The sequence below is a fragment of the Acytostelium subglobosum genome, assembly GCF_000787575.1.
Source record: "Acytostelium subglobosum LB1 DNA, scaffold: scaffold11, whole genome shotgun sequence".
NCBI classification, from domain to species: domain Eukaryota; phylum Evosea; class Eumycetozoa; order Acytosteliales; family Acytosteliaceae; genus Acytostelium; species Acytostelium subglobosum.
In genome coordinates this window covers 453,896-476,073 of record NW_012236522.1, presented here as the reverse complement: position 1 = coordinate 476,073, position 22,178 = coordinate 453,896, and the positions used below count along the sequence as shown (strand labels likewise).

Below are 22,178 nucleotides of genomic sequence, written 5' to 3'. Positions count from 1 at the left end.
CCTTGCCCTACCCTCAACCCTCACTCACTTTGATGATTTAATTTATTATTTTGTTTTGAGAACTTTGTGAACATCAAGTGTGATGATCAATCAATCAAACAATTAATTACATTCACACACTATTATAATACTTCATTCATTACTTTCATACTTATAATAATACATATTTAATATATATACATACATAACAAAACAAAACATGTCACAGCCAATGGTACAGGATCTTAGTAATGTGGCAGAGAAGGCCAATCAGACAAACAGGGAGCTGGCAAAGAGAGGTCAATTGTTGGAAGCTCTTGAGAATCTGTTGGTTGTTGAGAAGCAGACAAGACAGGTATGTCAATATTAAGAGATAAGAAACATTAGTTACTTACATAATGAATCATTCAATCAATGATATATATATAGGCTGAGGATGCTACATCAACTACAAAGATTGCAATTGAGATTATCAAGCTGTGCTTTGAGGCCAAGAGATTGGATCTTATCAATGAGAAGCTTGTGCTTCTGTCAAAGAGAAGAGGACAATTTAGAACAGTACGTGTTGATATAACAGATTGAATAACAATGATTGATGTAACTTTACTCACTAACTCCATCAATCATTGAATGTAGACTATCAGCGGTATTGTTCAAGAGGCTATGACATATGTTGATCAGATCGCAGAGAAGAAGGCTAAGCTAGAGTTGATTGATACTCTTAGAACTATTACAGATGGAAAGGTACAGTGTATTGATTGATTGATTGGAATATGAAGTGATGAATCACAATGCGCTAACAAACAATGAACAATGAACAACATAGATGTTTGTTGAGAATGAACGTGCTAGATTGACAAGGACACTGTCAAAGATCTATGAGGACGAAGGAAACATTGCAGAGGCTGCCAAGATCCTGCAGGACCTCCAGGTGGAGACATACAGCTCAATGGAGAAGGCCGAGAAGCTAGAGTTCTTCATTGAGCAGATGCGTCTGTGCATGAACAACAAGGACTTTATCCGCGCACAGTTGATCGCCAACAAGGTGAACCGCAAGACATTGGTCGAGGAGCCACATCAAGACCACAAGGTCAGGTTCTACCAACAGCTGATCAGATACAACACCAACGAAACCAACTATTTGGAGATCACCAGATGCTACCTGCACATCTACGACACTCCATCCATCCAGAAGGATATCGAGCAATTGAATGCCAACCTCAAGCTTGCATGTGTCAACGTCGTCCTCTCTCCAATTGGCAACGAACAAAGTGATCTCTTGAACCGTATACTGGGCTACAAGCCATTGAGCAACCTTCCAATCTATAAGTATGTTATAATTATGACCTTTGAGATGGTGATGGCGATGACTAACATTGATGGAATTATTTAGGGCTTTGCTTGAGGCATTCAATACATCAGAACTTGTTAGATGGACTAACTTTGTGGAGAAGTTCCAGAAGGAGTTGAACACTCAGAAGTGCTTCGTTGGAGATAAGAACTGCTGGACTGATCTGCGCAATAGAGTTGTCGAGCATGTATGTTATCCAAAGGTCACTCACTAGGCTGCGACATTAACATTGATATTAACATTGACCGACATCCATCCAATTCCAATCAATGTAGAACATAAGAGTTGTATCAACATATTACAAGAGAATATCAACAAAGAGATTGGCAGAGTTGCTTGATCTGACATTGGATGTAAGTGATCAATCAATCAATCATCAATCAGTGGAATAATTCCAAAACTGATCACTAACGAACAATCAAATATATAATAGGAGTCCGAGAAGTTCATTTCAGATCTGGTCTCCAACAAGACCATCTTTGCCAGGATTGATAGACCCGCTGGAATCATACAGTTTGTTCCACCAAAGGACACTAGCACCATACTCAATGGATGGGCCTCTGATATTTCATCTTTGCTAGAGTTGGTCGAGAAGACCAACCATCTGATCCAGAGGGAGTTTATGATGAACAAGGTCAACTAAACGAAGGGTCCACCTCTCACCTGGTATCCAAACATTCACGTCTCATCACACACAACATTAACAACAACAACAACATTATCCAGCAAACAACCAAACTATAACAACAACCAGCATGCATAAGCTGTAAATAAACTCTCTCTCTACTTCTTCATCCTAAACCAATACAGGCAACCTTATTAATCCAAAGGTCGATCCAATGATCATTGGGAGGGAACGATCAGTGTCACGAGTTGCCCGATAAGTGTGTGATGAGGGTAGGGTGTGTTTGTTGGTGGTGGTGGTACCGTCGACATTACAGCCCCAATCTCACCTGAGAGAGATAGGGTAAGGTTAGGCAGGGTAGGATAGGATAGGAATGGTTGGTGTTACTACTGATGCCGGAACGACAAGAGTTAAGAACTAGTGATGATGATGTTGATGAATGATGATGATTAATTGATAAAGATGGTAGGCCTGGATGGTACTTGTGGAACCATCTATCAGTATGTGAACGACTAGACACTCACTCACTTTGATCTCTTCACTTCATTTATTCACTGTCTATATGACATTGGATTAGATTAGAATATATATTTATATACCAGGTATACTCTGTCCCTCCTACATGTAGGGTATCAAATAACGAAGGATCTATAATTACCATAAATGTGTGTGTTTCATTCTATCCATCAATCAATCACTCACACACAATCAATCAAACAAATAATATCAATCACACACACATGACACGAACGACACACTGAACATACACACACGACACATTCACACTGAACGATCATTCTATTTATGTCCATGTTACTAATGAATGACTTAGACACTCTCACACACACAACACAATCAATCAATCACATAACATCACTTACATACATACATGTACAACTTACTTCAACCACATATACATGCGTCCACACTCAACCCTTGCATTGCAATGCATACCACCAATCAACCAATCAATCAGTGACTGATGATGCTTTTTGACATGTGCGTGTAGAGTTCCACTCGCTCATCTACACTCATGAGCTCTCTGTCTTCCCGTCAATCAGGTCATCCACCCCAGCCAGTTTAGATACAACAATCGGCGTAGCTTGCCAAACACAACCACTACTACTCACACATTTGTTACCAGATGCGATGCGCGCTTGTCATGTCTGATTGATTGATTTGGCTTTTGTCTTGGCTTGGATGGCAGATGGTGTTGACTGCTTGCTGTAGTAGTAGTATCCTGTCCTGATCAGGAGGAAGGAAGGAAGAGTGTGATTGAGTTTGTGTGTGGGCATTGATCAGTCATCACCACATCATCAGTCATCCATCCCTTCCTTGATGATTGATTATAATCATGGTTGATTATATGAGTGTGGACAGGACTGATCAGTCAGGACAGGATGCATCCATCATAAGCAATCATTATAAGCCAATCAACCATCCAAACATCAGTATATTATTATTCATTCACTACAATAATAATAACTAATTATCTGTTGTTGTTTGACTTTATTCTGATAGTTACTGCTTGTATCCAATCACAGGTATGACTTATGTCCATCAATATCCATCCATCAATCCATCCACACACTCAGCCACTCATCAATCCATTGTCTAACTAACCCTCAATCAACTCAATCAACTTAGCTTTAAAGAATGATGTCCATTCCAATGAAACAGACTGCGAGGACAACAACTGGAGTTGTCCCGCCTACTGAAAAGAAGAAAGGAAGCAAGTTGTTTGCTTTGAAGACAGACTTCCTCCAAAATGGTATGTTTCCAATGACCCGCTTGGACCAGGAATCACCAATCTAACACATATTCCAATCAATCAGACGAGGACTCAATTCAAAAGGGTATCTTGGACCATGTTGAATACACATTGGCCAGAACCAAGTACAACTTTGACTCGTTCTCTGCCTACCAGGGCTCGGCCTACAGTGTCAGAGATCGTTTGATCGAGAGATGGAATGAGACCCAGCAGTACTACACTGAGAAGGATCCAAAGAGAGTGTACTACCTGTCGCTGGAGTTCTTGATGGGCAGATCACTCCAGAACGCCATCTACAACATGGGTCTCAAGGATGAGTACCACAGTGCTCTGTTGGAGTTTGGTTTCCAGATTGAGGACCTCTACGAGGAGGAGAAGGACGCTGCCCTTGGTAACGGTGGTCTCGGTCGTCTGGCCGCATGTTTCATGGACTCGTTGGCAACACTCAAGTATCCAGCATGGGGCTATGGACTGCGTTACAACTATGGAATGTTTGAGCAAGGCATCTACGATGGCTACCAGACTGAGGTGCCAGACTACTGGCTGGTCGCCGGTAACCCATGGGAGATTGAGCGTCTCGATGTCCAGTACACTGTCAGATTCTACGGACATGTTGTCGAGAGAAAGACACCGGACGGAGTGCGCCACGACTGGGAGGGAGGTGAGCTTGTCCAAGCTATCGCCTATGATACCCCAGTGCCAGGCTACAGCACCATCAACACAAACAACATCCGTCTCTGGAGCTCCAAGCCACACAAAGAGTTCGACCTGGATGCCTTCAATGGTGGAAACTACCTCAGTGCTGTGGAGGCCAAGCAGAGATCGGAGAACATCACCTCTGTCTTGTATCCCAACGACAACACCTACAGTGGCAAGGAGTTGAGATTGAAGCAGCAGTACTTCTTCGTGGCTGCCACACTCTGCGACGTCATCCGTCGTTACAAGAAGACTCACACTGGATGGAAGGACTTCTCGTCCAAGGTGGCCATCCAGCTGAATGACACCCATCCCACTATCGGTGTCGTTGAGCTGTTCAGAAAGCTGCTGGATGAGGAGGGACTCCAATGGGATGAGGCCTGGACCATTGTCAACAAGACCTTTGCCTACACCAACCACACAATCCTGCCCGAGGCCCTTGAGATGTGGCCCGTGCAGTTGATTGAGGACCTGTTGCCAAGACACATGCAGCTCATCTATGGAATCAACCATCGCTTCCTGCTCACAGTCACCCAGAAGTGGCCAGGCAACATGGACAAGATGAGATCGCTCTCGATCATTCAGGAGGGTGAGGAGAAGAAGGTCAGAATGGCTCACTTGGCCATTGTTGGCTCTCACTGTGTCAATGGTGTGGCTGCTCTTCACTCGGACCTTGTGAAGAACAAGGTGTTCCCAGACTTCCACGCCCTCTTCCCAGGCAAGTTCCAGAACAAGACCAACGGTGTCACACCCCGTCGCTGGATCCAGCAGGCCAACCCAGGTCTTAGCGGAATCTTGACCAAGTGGCTCAAGACCGACCAATGGGTCATTGACCTAACACTCATCCAGGGCATTGAGAAGCACATCAACAACCCCGAGCTCATTGAGGAGTGGAAGATGGTCAAGCAATTCAACAAGGAGCGTCTTGCTGACTTTATCCACAAGACCTGTGGAGTCAAAGTCAACTCCAACGCCATGTTTGACGTTCATATCAAGAGAATCCACGAGTACAAGAGACAACTCTTGAACATACTCGGAGTCATCTACAGATACCTCACCATCAAGAAGATGTCTGCAGATGAGCGTCAGAATGTCGTTCCCAGAGTGGTCATCTTTGCTGGTAAGGCCGCCCCAGGTTACTTCATGGCCAAGAGACACATCAAGCTCATCACATCGGTGGCCGAGGTCATCAACAATGACAAGGACATTGAGGACACTCTCAAGGTGGTGTTTATTGCCAACTACAATGTGTCGATGGCTCAGGTTGTCGTGCCAGCCTCTGACATCAACCAACAGATCTCAACTGCAGGTACCGAAGCATCGGGTACCAGCAACATGAAGTTCACCATGAACGGTTCGCTCATCATCGGTACACTGGACGGTGCCAACGTCGAGATTGCCGAGGAGGTCGGCCAGGACAATATGTTCATCTTTGGTCTCAGAACACACGAGATTGACAAGGCTCGCGACAAGATGAGAAACAAGCAGGTGGTCGTTGACGCTCGTCTCCAAGAGGTGTTCTTGAACATTGAGCTGGGCACATTTGGCTCGCCAGAGATCTTCCAGCCCATCTTGGACTCGTTGCTCAACACCGATCACTACCTGACCATCCAGGACTTCCCAATGTACCTGGATGCCCAAGAAGAGGTGGATGCCCTATGGAGACGCCAGGACGAGTGGCTCAAGAAGTCCATCATCAACACTGCCAAGACCTACCACTTCAGCAGTGATCGTGCCATGAGGGAGTACGCCGAGCAAATCTGGAACATCGAGCCTTGCGAAGTTGAGACATGTGACAACAGAAGATATTAAGTATCCTGACTTGTCATTATCTTGCCACCTCTTGAAGGCCTCAGAAGTCTTCTCCACCCGTCTGTCTTTCAGTCTGTGTATGGAATGTGTCCATCCATCCGTCCATCCATCCATTCAATCAACCAATCAATCAACCACCACCATCATCACACAACATGTATCAACAAACATTAATAATAAACATTTACAATTGATCATAATTACTACTTCCTTCTTTCTAATGGTACACAATGAACAGTTGGATCACATGGGTTATCACAACCCGAGCCGCTGTAGAACCTTCAGAGTGTGTCGATTCACAATCATGGGTTGTGGGGCTTGTGGAGGTGGGTGTGGACGTGTGCCTTTTGCTCAGACTCATCAATGATGCTCTCTGACACACAACACACTATATTTTTATCCTACTAGGACCATCATGGCGAGGAAACAGCGAACTAGTGTTGCAGAGGAAGAAAGCCCCTGGTAATATAAGGGGTTCTGATCAATCGATCAACACCCCTATGATCATTGGTTTGATTGGTTTGTTCGATGGGTTACCTGTTAAACTACACTTGATCGTAAAAATAATAATTATGTGGAAGTAGGTGGAACAAAGTGGAAGCATTGATCAATTGTAATATATATTTAGACTAGAGATAATAATAATAATAATAATAATAATATATACTTTACCATGTCATCACAGCTATTGGCACCAATAAAGATTGAAGGTTACTTGACCAAACAAGGTGGATCATTTAAAAGTTGGAGCAAGAGATGGTTCATACTTAGGAAAGGAGAGTTATCCTATTATAAATCCAAGAGTGTAGGTATATCTTAAATCAATATATTGATCAATCATTAATTATATAATTATCCAGGATACATCTGAGCCAAAAGGAACAATACCTTTAAAGACTGTTGGATTCATTAGGATATCAGAGAAGAAGAAGAAGCATGTGTTTGAGATACATACAGCAGGAAGGACAATACTTGTTATGGCAGATAATGATGAATCGAGGAATAGGTGGATAGAGGTATTGACTAGAGAAAGGGACTTGATAATCAATGCAGACACCATAAAGAAGCCTGCCAAGTTGACTGTCGACGACTTTGAACTACTCAAACTGGTGGGCAAAGGTAGCTTTGGCAAAGTGTTACAGGTGCGCAAGAAGGACACCAACGACATCTATGCCATGAAGGTGTTGTCCAAGAATCAGATCGTCGAGAATGATGAAGTCATACATACTATCTCAGAGAGAGTGGTACTTCAGAAGATCAGCCATCCATTCCTTGTCAACTTGCACTATTCATTCCAGACAGAGGACAAGCTATATCTGATACTGGACTACATCAATGGAGGCGAGTTGTTCTACCATCTAAGGAAAGAGAAGAGATTTGGTGAGGAACGTGTAAGATTCTATTGTGCGGAGATCCTACTAGCTCTGGAGCATCTTCATCTGTCTGGCGTCATCTACAGAGACCTGAAGCCAGAGAACTTGCTGGTGACCAAGGATGGCCACATCTGTATGACTGACTTTGGTCTATGCAAGGAAGGCTTCATCACATCCAAGGACAAGACCAAGACATTCTGTGGCACACCAGAGTACTTGGCACCAGAGGTAGTCCTCAGCAAGAGTTATGGCAAGCCAGTGGATTGGTGGGCATATGGATCACTTATGTTTGAGATGCTCACTGGTATGCCTCCTTTCTTTAGTGAGAACACTAAGGAGATGTATAACAAGATACTGCACGAACGTCTGGTGTTCCCCAGTGCCATGTCATCCGATGCACGATCATTGATTGATGAGCTACTGGAGAGGGACCCATCCAAGCGTCTATGCAATCCAACCAAGATCAAACGTCATCCATTCTTCAAGTCAATCGATTGGGAATCACTCTATCACAAGAAGGTGGCGCCACCCTACATACCTCGAGTGAAGGACAAGCTAGACACTACTCAAATCGACCCAACCTTTACTGAAGAAGTGCCAACACTTACAATCTCTGGCGAGTATGAGGTGCAAGACATACCTCAGAAGGACTTTGAAGGTATGTATATTTCCTATTATCTCTTTATCATTATAAGTATGAATGAATGAATGAACTAACTTTCTGATATTCATGCAGGATTCTCATTTGTAGCCGACTCCTATTTAGTATCTCCTCCCACAACAAGTCCATAAGTGGTAAAGAGATACATATATAGACAACACTACCTATCTTGGACATCATTCATTCTGTCACACTCCCTCCCTCACTCACTCATTAACTCATACATACATGCACTCATGTACATGTCGCGACTACATTATGTAGTAGTAGCATAACATACAACAAGTAAACTCAATCATACTACCATCTTGTAAATATATACATACAATCGTCTAGTCTTAGTACAACGATGAACAAGAAGAACTTAGATCCAAATATTGGAGTTGGAGGCAAGGCAGATGGAAAGATGAACAACAAGGGACAGGCGCCACAAGTCGTCCCACCAGTACTACCTTATCCAACTGTTCCACACAAGGTAGGTGGCGCTGCAGTGGTTCCAGGAGCGGCTGTCCCAACATCAAAGACATTGTCCATCACAAAGGATGTTTCATTGGTAGAGGTTACGCCAAAGCAACTACATGAGTTACAATTGGATATTGAGAGTAAGGGATTGAATGAATGAATGAGTGATTGTTAGGACTTCATAAATCTAACATCTATGTTGTTACTTTAGACATCAATCTACAATTGAAGAGGTTGTTTCAATTCCAGGAGCAAACGTATCGTTGGAATATGAAGCATCATGAGAATATGAAGAAGATTATCAAGTCATTCAATGTATTGAATAATATAATGAGACAAGATAGTAATGAGAGTAGTTCTTCATCAGGTGTATCAACATCTAGAAGTCAGGAGACCAAGCAACTAGCAGACAAAAGGAGAAAGAACGATACGAAGAGCACCAACATTGTATTCTACGAGAAGGCCAATCCATCATCAAGAGATAGTGGTCAGGACAACAACTTCAATCAAGAAGTTATTGACCTTTACAAGAGATATGGACCTGTCTCCGAGGAACTCCAACAATTGTTATCTGACCTTGATTATAGTCTATTTGTCCAACTCAAAGGTATGATTAAGACTGTGTCATTTGATCAATCAGTTAAGCCACTTTACTAATCACATTGAGGCGTGTAGAAGAGTCAATGGAGATCATTCTTCCAGTTCTCCTCAAGTGGATTAAGGGTAGGTAGTGTTGACTGAGGTTGGAAATCATGATCGATACTAACTGTATTGATGTTGTTGTTGTTGTTGAAGAGGTACCATCATTGCAACAGATGGGAATATCCTTGATAACATTGTGGATGATACATGAGAAGTTTCCACAAGTGTATACCAAGGCCAAGTATGGGATGATTATATCCGAGATGAACTATTATGTTCAAAGGATGGAGAATACCTATCACTTTGACCAGTTGCAGAAGCAGGACATGTTCCCTTTCACAATGGATGAGTTTAGTCTCCTCAAGTCACTGCTGGACCAGAGTAGCAACCACAACAGCAGCAGAAACAGTAGTGGTAGCGGTGCTGTCCTTGGCAGTGGAGACGACATAGGTAGCAATATAGGAACAATTGGCAGCAACAACACAAGTATTGGAAACAATATCAACAACCTCAGCAACATCAGCAACATCAGCAATATCAGCAACATCAGCAACATCAGCAACATCAGTAATGATTTGATGTTGGACTCATTCATTTGATTGATTGAATGAATGTATTGGATGATTGAATGTATTGATTGATTGATTAGAACTTACAATAGTTCTGATGTCTTGGTATTGGTATTACATCTCTGATATTCTGCAAACCTGTGACGTATTGTAACAAACGTTCAAATCCAAGACCGAATCCACCGTGTGGCGCTGATCCATACTTTCTAAGCTCCAAGTACCACCGATACGACTCCTCGTCCATGTTCATATCGCGTATTCTTTGTACAATGCGATCGTACCTCTCCTCTCTTATACTGCCACCGATCAACTCCCCTACACCCGGTACCAACAGGTCCATGTTTGATACAGTGATCTGATCGTCATTCTCCCTGGTGTAGAATGGTTTGATCTGTTTTGGCCAATCGATCACAAACACTGGTGTACCATTATAATGTTCGACCAAGTTCTTCTCATCCTCTCTCTGCAGGTCATCGCCCCACTTTATCGCACTTCCATACTTCTCTCCTTGCAATATCTTCACAGCCTCTGTATAAGGCAGTCTAATGAACTCATTATCCAATGTCTTCTTCAGTCTTTCCATGAGTCCAGTGTCAACGCGTCTGAGTGTGCACATGTTAGCATCCATCAATCAATCAATCTATCTATCACTCGTCACTCATACATACTTGTTGAAGAACTCCACTTCGTCTGGACATCTCTCCATGATGTTCTTGATGGTGAACTTGATAAAGTCTTCGGCAATGTCGAGGTTGTCTTGAAGTTTGATGAAGGCCATCTCTGGCTCAATCATCCAGAATTCAGAGAGATGTCTAGTTGTGTTGGACTTCTCCGCTCTGAATGTTGGACCAAATGTGTACACTCTTCCATGTGATGACGCGAATATCTCTGCCTCCAACTGACCCGATACCGTCAAGAATGCAGGCTCGCCAAAGAAGTGATGTTGTTGTTGTTGGGTTGTTTGATCCTTTGTTGATGCCTGCTTATGATCGACTGACACTGAGAACTGCTCTCCACCACCCTCACAATCACTGGCTGTAATGAGTGGAGTGTGGACAAGATTGAAGTGACGCTCTTGGAAGTATTGATGAATGATGGACGATGCCTGACTCCTGACACGGATGAGCGCGCCCAGTGTGTTGGACCTCGACCTAAGATGTGCAATCTCTCTCAGAAAGTCGAATGAATGATGCTTTGGCTGGAGAGGGTAGTCCTCTGGACATGGACCGACGACCTCCACTGGCGACTTGAGCTGCAGCTCCACCTGTTGATTCTTTCCAGGACTCTGAACAAGCTGACCGGACACCTTCACACATGAACCATGCTGAACATTCTTGAACAGATCCGGAGTACCAATCACCTGAAGACCCTGTACCGATGAGCCATCAGTCAACTCCATGAATCCAATGGACTTTTGAGCTCTTATTGATTTGACCCAACCATTGATCACTGTTGTTGTGGATGTGTTGTTGTCAGCTGATGGAGGAGTTGTTGCAGTTGGCAAGGCTTGTGACCTAATCTGTTTTATTGTACTAGGCCACTGATAGTATCTTTTGAATACAGTGCTACCAACTCTATTCATTGTATGTCTATGTTGTTTGATTGATTGATCGATTGACTAACAATGTCGTCAACAAAGTCGAATCGAATGAACTTTCATTCATTCATCAAAATCACATTTTTTTCAAAAAGTTGCAAAACTGAAGAGTTTCAAACAATTCTTCAAAGTTATCAAACAACACATCCAAGCAAAGAGATAAAGATAGAGATAGATACATACATAGATACTCATACTCATACTTATATACATAACACAATAAGTGAAGTAATAGTAAAATGCCAAAGAAGAGAGGAGTGACAAAAGATAGTAGTGTCAATGTTGTTCAACAACATCAACAACAACAGACACAGCAACATCAACAACATAATGATCAATCATCTGTTAAAGAACAAGGTCAACCAGGTCAACAACCAACATGGCAACAAATTGCTGCCTATTCATCATTAGTAGTAGATGGTTCTGCATCTGATATTGATGAGGATGATGATCATGATGACGTTGATATCGACGATGAACATTCACAACATTCTCAACAATCTCAACAATCTCAACATTCTCAACAACAACAATCAAAGAAGAAGAATAAGAAGAAGAATAAGAAGAATAAGAAGAATACAAATACTTCAAGTAATAGAGGTCTTGACTATGACATCAACAACAATAATAGGATGGGTGGTGGCGGATCAGGCAAACCAAACATCAGCGACATTGACTTGATGGCAAGCTACGTGAACTCTCAACAACATATGCAGCAGATCGACCCACTAGATCAGGACATTGACAGACAGAAGCTCAGTGAGTTTTGGATCTCTTTGAGCGAGGAGGAGAGAAGAGAGCTGGTGCGTCTTGAGAAGGAGACCTTGCTGAGGAAGATGAAGGACCAACAGAAGCACACGTGCACATGTGGCGTGTGTGGCAAGAGGCGTGCCGTAATCGAAGAGGAGCTAGAGCTGCTCTATGACTCATACTATGAAAGGATGAATGATAGAGCGTCTGGCATGGTTGATGTTGGTGGTCATCATCACCATCATCACCACCATCATCATCAGCATCATCATCAACAGCAGCAACAACAACAGCAGCAGTACCAACAGCAACAACAACAACTACTACATCAACAACAGCAGCAACAACAACAACAGCGACAAATGTACGCACCACCAATGTCTGTTAATGATGCATCCAGACCATATCGCAACAACATTCAAACAAGCAAAGGCATGGTCAACTCAACGAGGACGAACCCGACAACTCTGGCCGAGAGGTCAATCTATCAGGCGGAGGAGGACTACTTGAAGCGCGAGGGCAAGCACTTTGTCGAGCTGATGGAGAGGCTGGCCGAGCAGCGCGTGCGACGCGAGGAGTTCAACGAGCAGTCACTGGTCGACCCCGCCGACCAACTAATCTCGCAGGATGAGCCCAGCATGGACGAGGCCAAGAGTCGCGAGCTAAGCAACAGCATCATTCAACTGAGTCAGCGTCAGATGCAGCAGCTGCAACAACAGCACATGCTACTGCATCAGTTGGAGCAGCAGCAGGAGCAGTTCGAGGAGTACGTCGGCGGTGACACTGATGTATATGCCGAGGACGATGATGACGAGGATGAGGACGATGACGAGGATGAAGATGATGACATTGGCGACGAAGAGTACCTGGTGCACGAGGATGATGGTGATGAAGAAGATGATGATGACGACGATGACTATGATGATGATGATGAATACGATGATGACGATGAAGATGATGAAGACGACGATGAAGAAAGGCAGATGGAGGAAGGCCGAAAGATGTTCCATGTCTTTGCTTCAAAGATGTTTGAACAACGTATATTGGCCGCCTACAAGTAAGTCCAACTCATGAGATGGGATGGTCCCACCCCAACATCAGCTGACCCAATCAATCAATCAATCAAACATAGGGAGAAGCAGGTATTGGAGAGACAGAGAAGTCTGCTTGAGGAGGAGGAACAGAAGATGAAGAGGGAGAGAATGTTGAAGGAGCAAAAGGCAAAGTCAAAGAAGGAGAAGGCAGAGAAACAGAGGGAACAACAGAGATTGCTGCGCGAGGAGAAGGAGAGAAAGCTGAAACAGAAAGAGGAGGAGCTGTTGTTGAAGAAGAGGGAGGAACAGGAGAAACAGGCAGAGAAGCAGCGTGAGAGACAGAGGTTGAAGGAGGAAGAGGCCAGACGTAAGGAGGAGGAGCGGGCTCATCAATTGAAGGCATCACAGTCCCAGGAGAAGTCAGAAAAGCAAAAGAAGCAAGAACAGCTGATGCGCGAGAAGGAGCTAAAGAGACAGCAACAGCGAATGGAGAGGAATAAGAAGGCCTTGGAGCATAACAAACCAAAGCAGACCAAGGTTCAAGTGTTGCCAGACTGTGCGCCTGTATCCAATCAATCCACCGCCACTCCATTGGCGGCATCATCGTCAACCCCTGCATCCTCAGCTTCCATATCGATCACACAACCACCAACCATCCAAGTCAACAACCTCAACACATCAGATCCCAACACCTTGTTGACGCCCTCCAAGTACAGACAATCCCCAATGAGTCCCAACTCGCCCGACTTTGTTCCAAAGATGCAGAAACTCACCACCAACTGTCCGTCAAGTCCACAAACCACTCAACCAGCTCATTCAATCACATACCCAAATCTTGGTCTTTCACATCGAATGCTTAACTTTAGCAATGACTCACAAGTATGTGTACCTCACCTCATTCATTGGCCATCTAACTAACCTACATATGTTACAACAACAGGATGACACTTTATCTTATGACCCAGTCCCAGCAGAGTTCAGATCATCATTGACAGAAAGTAATGATGATGACATTGACTCAATACTGCATAACATTCACATTCCAACATCTATTGGAAATAGCGAACATAACAACAACAATATCAACAACAAGCAGACGCTACAACAACATGGAAATGCAACAGCATCAGCGGCGGCATACTTTTTCAAACCAATTGGTGCCGCTGCCAACATTGACTTTCTATCAACCGGTCATCCCAGTCACGCCCTATCCAACGCGCCACTTCACCGTGGTCGTGGGCTTGACCACCAGCAACAGCAGCATAAGCACCAACACGACTTTATCAAACCGAGCGCAGTTGGTATGGAGCAGAGTGGTCAGTCTGCCTCTTTACATCCCTATCCCCTTGGAATGAACCACCAGACCATCACAACAACGACAACCATCACCACAACAACACCATCACTAGCGCCTCTAGCCTCAATCGGACAAACCATACACAGACCAAACAACAGCAACCCTTTCAACATCTCAACACCATTCCTATCCCATCAACTTCATCAACAACCTCCAATGAATGTCAACCAATACATGAACAACTCTGGTAGCAATATCAACAACAACATTTTGGGCTTCAATGGTTCAAACATCAACAACAACATGAACAACTTTAACAACAACATCAACAACAACACTTGGGATCCATTGCTGTCAGGTGGTGGAAGCAATTACTATTTGGACAATAGTGCACTCAGTAACTCATTCGCACTCAACTCATTGCCATCATCCTCATCGTTTCTTGGCACTGGTGGCATGTCGCTGCCAATTGGACACACCATCACATCACCTTCACTCAATCCCCACTCAACTCCAAGATCACCACTGTTAGACAATGGCAACGCCAGTTCATTCTTCAACGTTCACAATGGTCGACCGTCTCATCCCTTTATGTAAACAATAAAGTAGTTGTAGAAGTAGTACCATCCATTACATTAAGAAATCAGAGTTTTGGTTGTTTATTATTGATTGATGCTTTGTTACAACATGAGTGTCACTGCTCGAGGATGCGCAGGTTACCAGAGATGACCTTATTCTCAAAGACTGAACCCTCGGGCAAGTCAATCCTTGATCCATGGTTGGCAACGACGATGACATTGCCTCGGAGTACCATATCGGCTCCAAAGGTCACGTCGCCCGACACTGTCAGCTGATCAAGTTCCAAAATGTCTGGCACACCCTTGATTCGGGACTGGTAGTCGGATACCTTTTTGAACATATCACCAAGCTTGACCAGTGGGATCGTGGTGAATGGACGATTCTTGTTCATCACAAGCATGCCCTTCTCCAACTCATACAGATTGGACTGCACGATGAAGAGGTCCGAAGTGGACTTGACTGGCAGGAATCTGGAGCGAGGAACATTGACTCCACGAGCATTGTTGAAGAATTCAATGGCGGCACCAGCAGCAATCTCCAACTGAAGGATATTCTTGCCATCAACGGACTTTGGATTGACAATGATATCCATGTCGTCGAGTAGGCTCTGCTTGATTACACGGTCGACGGCCTTAAGGTTGACCCAGATGTTGTTGGTATTGAAGATCTTAAACTTCTTGATTGACTTGAACTCCTCAACCTTATCCGAAGGACATTGAGCAATCTCCAACAACTTGGCCTTGCCCTCATACTCAATCAACGTGCCACCCTTTACATCTGCGCGTGTCTTGTTGGTGACCTCCATCACATATTCACAGTTCCTCTCTTCCATCATACTCAAAATGTCTAACAATGTGATTGATTGATTGTTAGTATCATTTGATCATTCAAATATCGTTTCCAGAATGAATATTCAACTTACTAAAATCAACTACAGCACCAAGATTGTCAACATTGGAGATGAAGAGATACTCCTTGCCTTGACTGATGAGGGTCTCGAGGAGTCCAGAGTTGTGGAGGGCAAAGAAGACGTCACCGTGTCCAGGTGGATACCACTCGGCATCATTTCCAAACATCTTGTCGGGCACTGGCATCAATGAATCCTTGAGCACCCTTGGGAAACGGCTCTGATTGAATGAATGAATTGAAACATCAGAGTGTTTATACTTTTGGATAATCTTTCCAGTCTCTGAATGAGTGTTGAATGAGTTCATCAATACCAATGGTACTCTAATATCATAGAACTCATTCATTTCCTGTTTGATTAATTGGTGTTGGTTAGTTCATTGATTTACTGAAGTTAGATTGATTGATTGATTGGTGACTTACCTTGATTTGCTGGACAGAGAGATCAAGGAAAGTCTTTTCTCCTCTAACTTCGATTACAGACTTGGGTCCAGTGCAACCCATGGTAGTGCCAAGACCTCCATTGAGCTTGAGAACAGCCAGTTTTCCAGCCAATTCCGAACGACGTTGGTGACCACATGGAGGCAACTCCTTGTAGCTGACAACCATCTCTGCAGGAGGTGGCTTGATCTTCTCCCAATCAATTGTCTTCTTCCTGTTCTTGAGGAACCTTGAGAACAACCTGGTCATTGCCGGTATCTCCTTCTCAAGGAACTCCCTTCTGACCGAGGGGTTGGGAGCAGTGTTGGCCACCTTCTCCAGTCTCTCCAAGAAGGCATCCTCCACCGGTGAATCTGCCGATCGTTGGGAGAATGACTTGAGTTGAGGTGATTGAGGAAGCGAAGTATGGGCTTGGTCTGGTGTCATCATTTTTGCAGGTGCTTGGGATTGTAGTAAGTTAGTATGATTGAATGAATGGTGGGATTGATTGGGGAATAAGGCAGGGTACATACTTTATCTGGCTGGATATTGGATAACCAATTGACTATGAAAGAAAAGAATGAATGAATGGAAGGTTGGAAAAGATTGAATGAATGATTGATTGAATGAATGAATGAATGAATGAATGAATGAAGGAGGTGGAAATGTGACCATCACATGGTTTTATAACAGACAGCTCCCCTTCATTCTCTAAGAGGTATTCAATTACAACTCGACGCCCCATTCATTATGTCAGGTTGCGATATGCGGAAACCACTTACCACTTACCACTCTTGCATACTCTTGTCGTCCTCTTCATCCTCCCTTTTTGTCGTCCAATGATGATGATCATCATGTCTTGTCGACTTGGCATACTAGTGTGGTTGATGATGTCTCGATACATACAAACACACCTGACATCACACTTAGCTCTTCAATCAGCCAGGGCGAGTGTCTGTCTGTCTATGTGTGTTAGTGTGTTGGTTGTGGTGAATGGTAATGTAAATCTCATCACAGTTGTAATGATCAGCACGATAAATCATGTAATCAAAGAGTGAGTGTGATGGACATACCCCCCACACACACACATACACATCAACCAAAGAGAGACATGAGGTAACAATGGAATAACATACCCGCTAGACCAATCAATGGTTATGTTACATCGTTCGGGATAATAGGTTAATGATGTTGTAATCGACAATCGATTGAATTGATTTACCGGTACATGTGACAATGCAGTCTACGATGATGTTGCGGCAATATAGACATCTCTCAGTTCATCAGTTCAATGGCCTCTGGCAAGAATTAGTGTATCCAATGAATGAAAGAGGACACATTAATTAATTAAAGTTGGATGATGTTGTTGTTGCCGTTGCCAATCCAAGCCAATATAATTCGTTACAAAGTAATATCGACAACAATAATTAAAACCCAAACGATCAATGATATTGCCATTTCATGCCATGTCATGCAATGTAGGTCGGTGCCATCAGTACCGATATAGATTGATTGCTGTTGTTAAAGTGACCGTGTGGTGTAAGCATCCAAGCTCCACACACGCTTATCTCGATAAGGCTTTTATGGTTTGATTGTGATTTGAAGTATTGTACTACACAACACTTGGTCGGTGATGTTTCCAAATCCGATTGGGGAGGGTGAGTCGCTTAAGTCATCCTTTGAGATCGAGTTGATTATGCCTTGCCATTGTTTAGTTTCATTGTCTGTTGATTTGCTATTATATTCGCTGCAGTCTTCAATCCATTCAATGTGCATGAATTAACCTGATAGCTTGAGGGCAGAGTACCATATGCTACCAACCATGTTGATGAACAGTCCCAATATGTTGATGGGATGTATGATAATGTCCTTGAAGACCATGGCACCAATGATTGTTGAGGCAATGTTCTTGATCTGTCCAGTGACCGAGGTGGTCAGTGCTGAGTTGACACTGGTGCAAAAGAATATGCAAAAGTTCAACAGGAATCCAATAAAGATGGACAATGTGAAGTACCAGAGGAAGGCGGGGTCGTTGCGATGCTCAAACTGCATAAAGTAGGGCACGTCCTGGAAGGCCACCATCAGCACCGTGACAAAAGGCAACGACAACAATGAGTTGTAGTACAACATGTCGTAGGTGGACATGTCGCGCGCAGTCTTCTTCACAAACACCAAGTAGGTGGCCTGGAAGAAGCAACTGGTCAGCACCAGCGTGTAGCCAAATGCGTTGAATGATAGATCTGTTACACCGGCCACTATTGCACCAAGTACCATTACACAGACGGACAATATAACTCTAGTTGGAGAGATCTTTTTCAAAATGAAGTACTCCATCACCAAAATGATCACTGCCACCAACCTCTTTAACGCGCTATACATTGGTATATTCAATGCTTTCAATGAATCCAATCCAAGTAATACATTAATAATATAACAGAATGATAATGGTGCCAACTAATTGATTGTTTGATTGATTGATTGAGTGAATGAGTTGATTGAGTGACTTTCATGTACGTGATCCGACTTAAACTTACCTTTTTGATAATATTAAAGTCAATGGATGTTTGAATGTTTAGAACCCTCATGTATTTGAGGAAGTGTAGAATGACCAATGACACAACCATCTGACAGAATAACAATAGATTAGATGCTTCAAAGTTATAAGTAGTCATAACCTTCTTGTTAAATATTGTTTGACATAGACTGACAGAACCTAATAATGTTTGATTGATTGATTGAATGAATTAGTAAGATGATTCATCGGAATGAATGAAAGAATGAATGAATAAATGAAATGAATGACATACCATATAGTACAACTGCTAATGCACCCTTTGTATTCTCTGATATTGGATATAATGTAAAGTTATATGATGATGATGATTTAGATGTTGATGATGTTGAAGATGGATGCTCTTTAAAGTTGTCCGCCGACAATTGATGCTCCTTCATCTCTGTTTGTTCATTATTATTATGATGATGTTCAACATTTGAATGTTTATCTTGTTGCTCTGCTGCTGTTGTTGCTGTGACACCCTTTGTCAGCTGACGATGATGATGTTGCTCATGAGTATGTTGTTGTTGTTTTGTAATTATAATTGATGAAGTCATTCTTCTTTGTTTAGTGTACATAAAAAAAAAAAGTGAATGAATAATTCAATGGGATTGACAAGACAGGACTGGTCAGGTTAGGAGTAAGGTAGATAATAATAAATGAAATAAATATATTTTGGGAAGATGAATGAAACACAAGACGAGCCACGTCTTCCAACTACCCCCAACAACACCAATTCAATTCAAAACAGTACTCAACCGTCATCACCATGCTACAGCACTTTTAAAAATAAACCACAAAGTCGTATTAGCAACAACAAATAACACTGTGTATTTGCAAATACTTTATAAGTTTAATATATCCCTTGACTTTTGAAGACCATCTAAAACAATTGCATATGCAAACAAACATAGATTATACATATATGTATAAATAAACAAATGAATTACTTGTGTGTATTATATGTACTTTAGAAAAAATACAAAAGAAAGATCTGAATTGTTCCATTTTTGGTAATGAATCGTGTAATAAACTATTGATTCAATTCAAAGATACTGTTCACCCGACTGACTTACTGACTGACTGAATGACAGACTTCAAATGTAGTGAAGGTTACTCATCATGTGTCATTCTCTACAACTAAACAAATACACATATTCACACATAAACACATACTTCATTGTATTATTACAATAACAAGATAAGATACCATGGAGAAATCAATCAAGAGAATAGATATAATTGGTGAACATATTGTTAATTCATTCAATTCAAAGTCAACAACAACTAGTGGTATTCCAGTAAACATGTCAACGACGTCAAACTCTGATGATAATGAACCAATATTGTTGCAATCACACGAGGGATCGACAACAGTGATCACACTAAACAGAAAGAAACAATTGAATGTACTAAACACAGACATCTTTGTTGGTCTCAACAAACTCTTGCTCAACTTTGCCAAGAATACCAATGCCCACCTCCTAATCCTCAAGGGCAGTGGAAACAAGGCATATTGTGCAGGTGGAGATATCAAAGGTACGATACGCGCTGACCATGTTCGACAACTCTGGACCACATTCTAACATCTCTGATATCATACAGAGCTCACATCACAGACTCGCAAGCTTGGATACTCATTCCCCAAGTACTTCTTCACACATGAATATAACATGGACTATACTGCTGCCACTTTGAGCAAGCCAAGGATCGTCATTTGGGATGGCATTGCAAGTATGTTGACAACAACATGTCAATGCATTGATTGACTACAACATGGGCACACTAAGCTAACAATCGTCATCATCATGTACATTATAGTGGGCGGTGGATTGGGAGTATCGATACACTCAACCTTCAGGATAGTCACTGAGAGGACAATCTGGGCGATGCCAGAAGTTTGTAAGTTATTCTTGGGCGCACTCAATCATTTGATCAAAGTCTAATCAATCAATCAATCAATCAAATATATACATATAGCCATTGGATTGTTCCCAGATGTTGGTGGATCATACTTCTTGGCCAGATTGCCAGACTCACTTGGAAACTATTTGGGTCTCACTGGAAAGTCGATATCCGGTGCTGATTGTCTGTAAGTGATGGTGGACCACCTTTGATACATCATTGAACAAAGTACTAACTAACTGACCATTCATTCATGTTATACAGTAAGTTTGGCATTGCTACACATTATGTACATTCATCCAAACTTGTAGAGTTGGAGAATAAGTTGATATCATCAGTCAATTGTCAGGACTTTAATAGAATCGAATCGATCATTAATGAGTATGCCTCAGTGCCAACTGAGCCATCCAAACTATATAACGATTGGCCACTCATTCAACAATGTTTTGCCAACAAATACAACAATGTAAATGAGATCCTGGACTCTCTAAAGGCCTCCAACACCAAATGGGGAGCAGATCTCATCAAGCTCATTCGTCTCAAGTCTCCAACAAGTGTCAAGGTAACATTCAATCATCAATATAACTGGAATTATTCCAATCAATCATACTCACTTACTCATTCAAACATATAGATTGCATTTAGACAAGTCAAGGAAGGAGTGAACAAGACATTGGAGGAGGTGTTTACGATGGAGTATAGGATTGCTATACGTTGTTTGGAGTCGCCAGACTTCTTTGAAGGTGTTAGAGCAGTTGTTGTGGATAAGGATCAAAAGCCAAAGTGGAATCCAGCAACATTGGAAGAGGTCACCGATGAACAGGTGGAGCGATACTTCTCCGCCATGCCAGTGGGTCAAGAACTCCAACTTGGCAGTCCATTCAATGTCACTGGCCTTCACAACTAAGACCAACCTTAAGGTCTGTCGGCACCCTGCGCCAATGCCAATACCAAGACCAGGTGATCCATCACTTTACTCGTCATGAAACAAACTAAACAAAACAGGGGGATGCGCCCTACTTGTGAGTGTGTGGTATCTCACAAAAGGCCCATTATTTGATTGACAAATCGGAGGTTGTTTTTCGAATAGTGGAGGGTGAGCCACTATCAAACTTGGTAGGGTCCAACACCCGACCACAAGGCGGGAGACATCATCATCGACCAAGATCTTTTTTGTTTTGTTTTTTTTTTTTGA

At 42.7% G+C, this 22,178-nt stretch overlaps 10 protein-coding genes across 10 annotated transcripts; 7 read left to right on the top strand and 3 right to left on the bottom strand.

The window, feature by feature from the left end:
* Positions 1-199: 199 nt before the first annotated feature.
* Positions 200-1,973, top strand: SAMD00019534_060640 (hypothetical protein; the record flags this gene model as incomplete). Its single annotated transcript, XM_012898662.1, has 7 exons — positions 200-334; positions 409-537; positions 616-723; positions 806-1,308; positions 1,373-1,517; positions 1,606-1,683; positions 1,764-1,973. The coding sequence occupies 7 exons, from the start codon at positions 200-202 to the stop codon at positions 1,971-1,973; spliced, it is 1,308 nt and encodes a 435-aa protein (XP_012754116.1).
* A 1,641-nt stretch (positions 1,974-3,614) lies between these two features.
* Positions 3,615-6,234, top strand: SAMD00019534_060630 (hypothetical protein; the record flags this gene model as incomplete). Its single annotated transcript, XM_012898661.1, has 2 exons — positions 3,615-3,726; positions 3,791-6,234. 2 exons carry the CDS (start codon positions 3,615-3,617, stop codon positions 6,232-6,234), a joined length of 2,556 nt encoding a protein of 851 aa, XP_012754115.1.
* Positions 6,235-6,907: 673 nt separating this feature from the next.
* SAMD00019534_060620 (hypothetical protein) lies at positions 6,908-8,396 on the top strand (the record flags this gene model as incomplete). The annotated part of the gene is made up of 3 exons (XM_012898660.1): positions 6,908-7,039; positions 7,095-8,265; positions 8,344-8,396. Coding segments are annotated over 3 exons (1,356 nt in total), but the record flags the coding sequence as incomplete, so codon positions are not given.
* Positions 8,397-8,617: 221 nt separating this feature from the next.
* On the top strand, positions 8,618-9,461 carry SAMD00019534_060610 (hypothetical protein; the record flags this gene model as incomplete). The annotated part of the gene is made up of 3 exons (XM_012898659.1): positions 8,618-8,870; positions 8,942-9,337; positions 9,406-9,461. The coding sequence occupies 3 exons, from the start codon at positions 8,618-8,620 to the stop codon at positions 9,459-9,461; spliced, it is 705 nt and encodes a 234-aa protein (XP_012754113.1).
* A 111-nt stretch (positions 9,462-9,572) lies between these two features.
* SAMD00019534_060600 (hypothetical protein) lies at positions 9,573-9,971 on the top strand (the record flags this gene model as incomplete). Its single annotated transcript, XM_012898658.1, has 1 exon — positions 9,573-9,971. One exon carries the CDS (start codon positions 9,573-9,575, stop codon positions 9,969-9,971), a length of 399 nt encoding a protein of 132 aa, XP_012754112.1.
* Positions 9,972-10,017: 46 nt separating this feature from the next.
* On the bottom strand, positions 10,018-11,427 carry SAMD00019534_060590 (hypothetical protein; the record flags this gene model as incomplete). Its single annotated transcript, XM_012898657.1, has 3 exons — positions 10,018-10,543; positions 10,610-10,909; positions 10,940-11,427. Coding segments are annotated over 3 exons (1,314 nt in total), but the record flags the coding sequence as incomplete, so codon positions are not given.
* A 350-nt stretch (positions 11,428-11,777) lies between these two features.
* SAMD00019534_060580 (hypothetical protein) lies at positions 11,778-15,216 on the top strand (the record flags this gene model as incomplete). The annotated part of the gene is made up of 3 exons (XM_012898656.1): positions 11,778-13,345; positions 13,421-14,201; positions 14,263-15,216. 3 exons carry the CDS (start codon positions 11,778-11,780, stop codon positions 15,214-15,216), a joined length of 3,303 nt encoding a protein of 1,100 aa, XP_012754110.1.
* Positions 15,217-15,319: 103 nt separating this feature from the next.
* Positions 15,320-16,980, bottom strand: SAMD00019534_060570 (hypothetical protein; the record flags this gene model as incomplete). Its single annotated transcript, XM_012898655.1, has 3 exons — positions 15,320-16,044; positions 16,121-16,454; positions 16,528-16,980. Coding segments are annotated over 3 exons (1,512 nt in total), but the record flags the coding sequence as incomplete, so codon positions are not given.
* Positions 16,981-18,306: 1,326 nt separating this feature from the next.
* On the bottom strand, positions 18,307-19,656 carry SAMD00019534_060560 (hypothetical protein; the record flags this gene model as incomplete). Its single annotated transcript, XM_012898654.1, has 4 exons — positions 18,307-18,559; positions 18,662-18,978; positions 19,059-19,237; positions 19,332-19,656. Coding segments are annotated over 4 exons (1,074 nt in total), but the record flags the coding sequence as incomplete, so codon positions are not given.
* Positions 19,657-20,304: 648 nt separating this feature from the next.
* Positions 20,305-21,884, top strand: SAMD00019534_060550 (hypothetical protein; the record flags this gene model as incomplete). Its single annotated transcript, XM_012898653.1, has 6 exons — positions 20,305-20,617; positions 20,684-20,812; positions 20,900-20,980; positions 21,059-21,170; positions 21,248-21,545; positions 21,618-21,884. Coding segments are annotated over 6 exons (1,200 nt in total), but the record flags the coding sequence as incomplete, so codon positions are not given.
* Between the last annotated feature and the right edge of the window lie 294 nt (positions 21,885-22,178).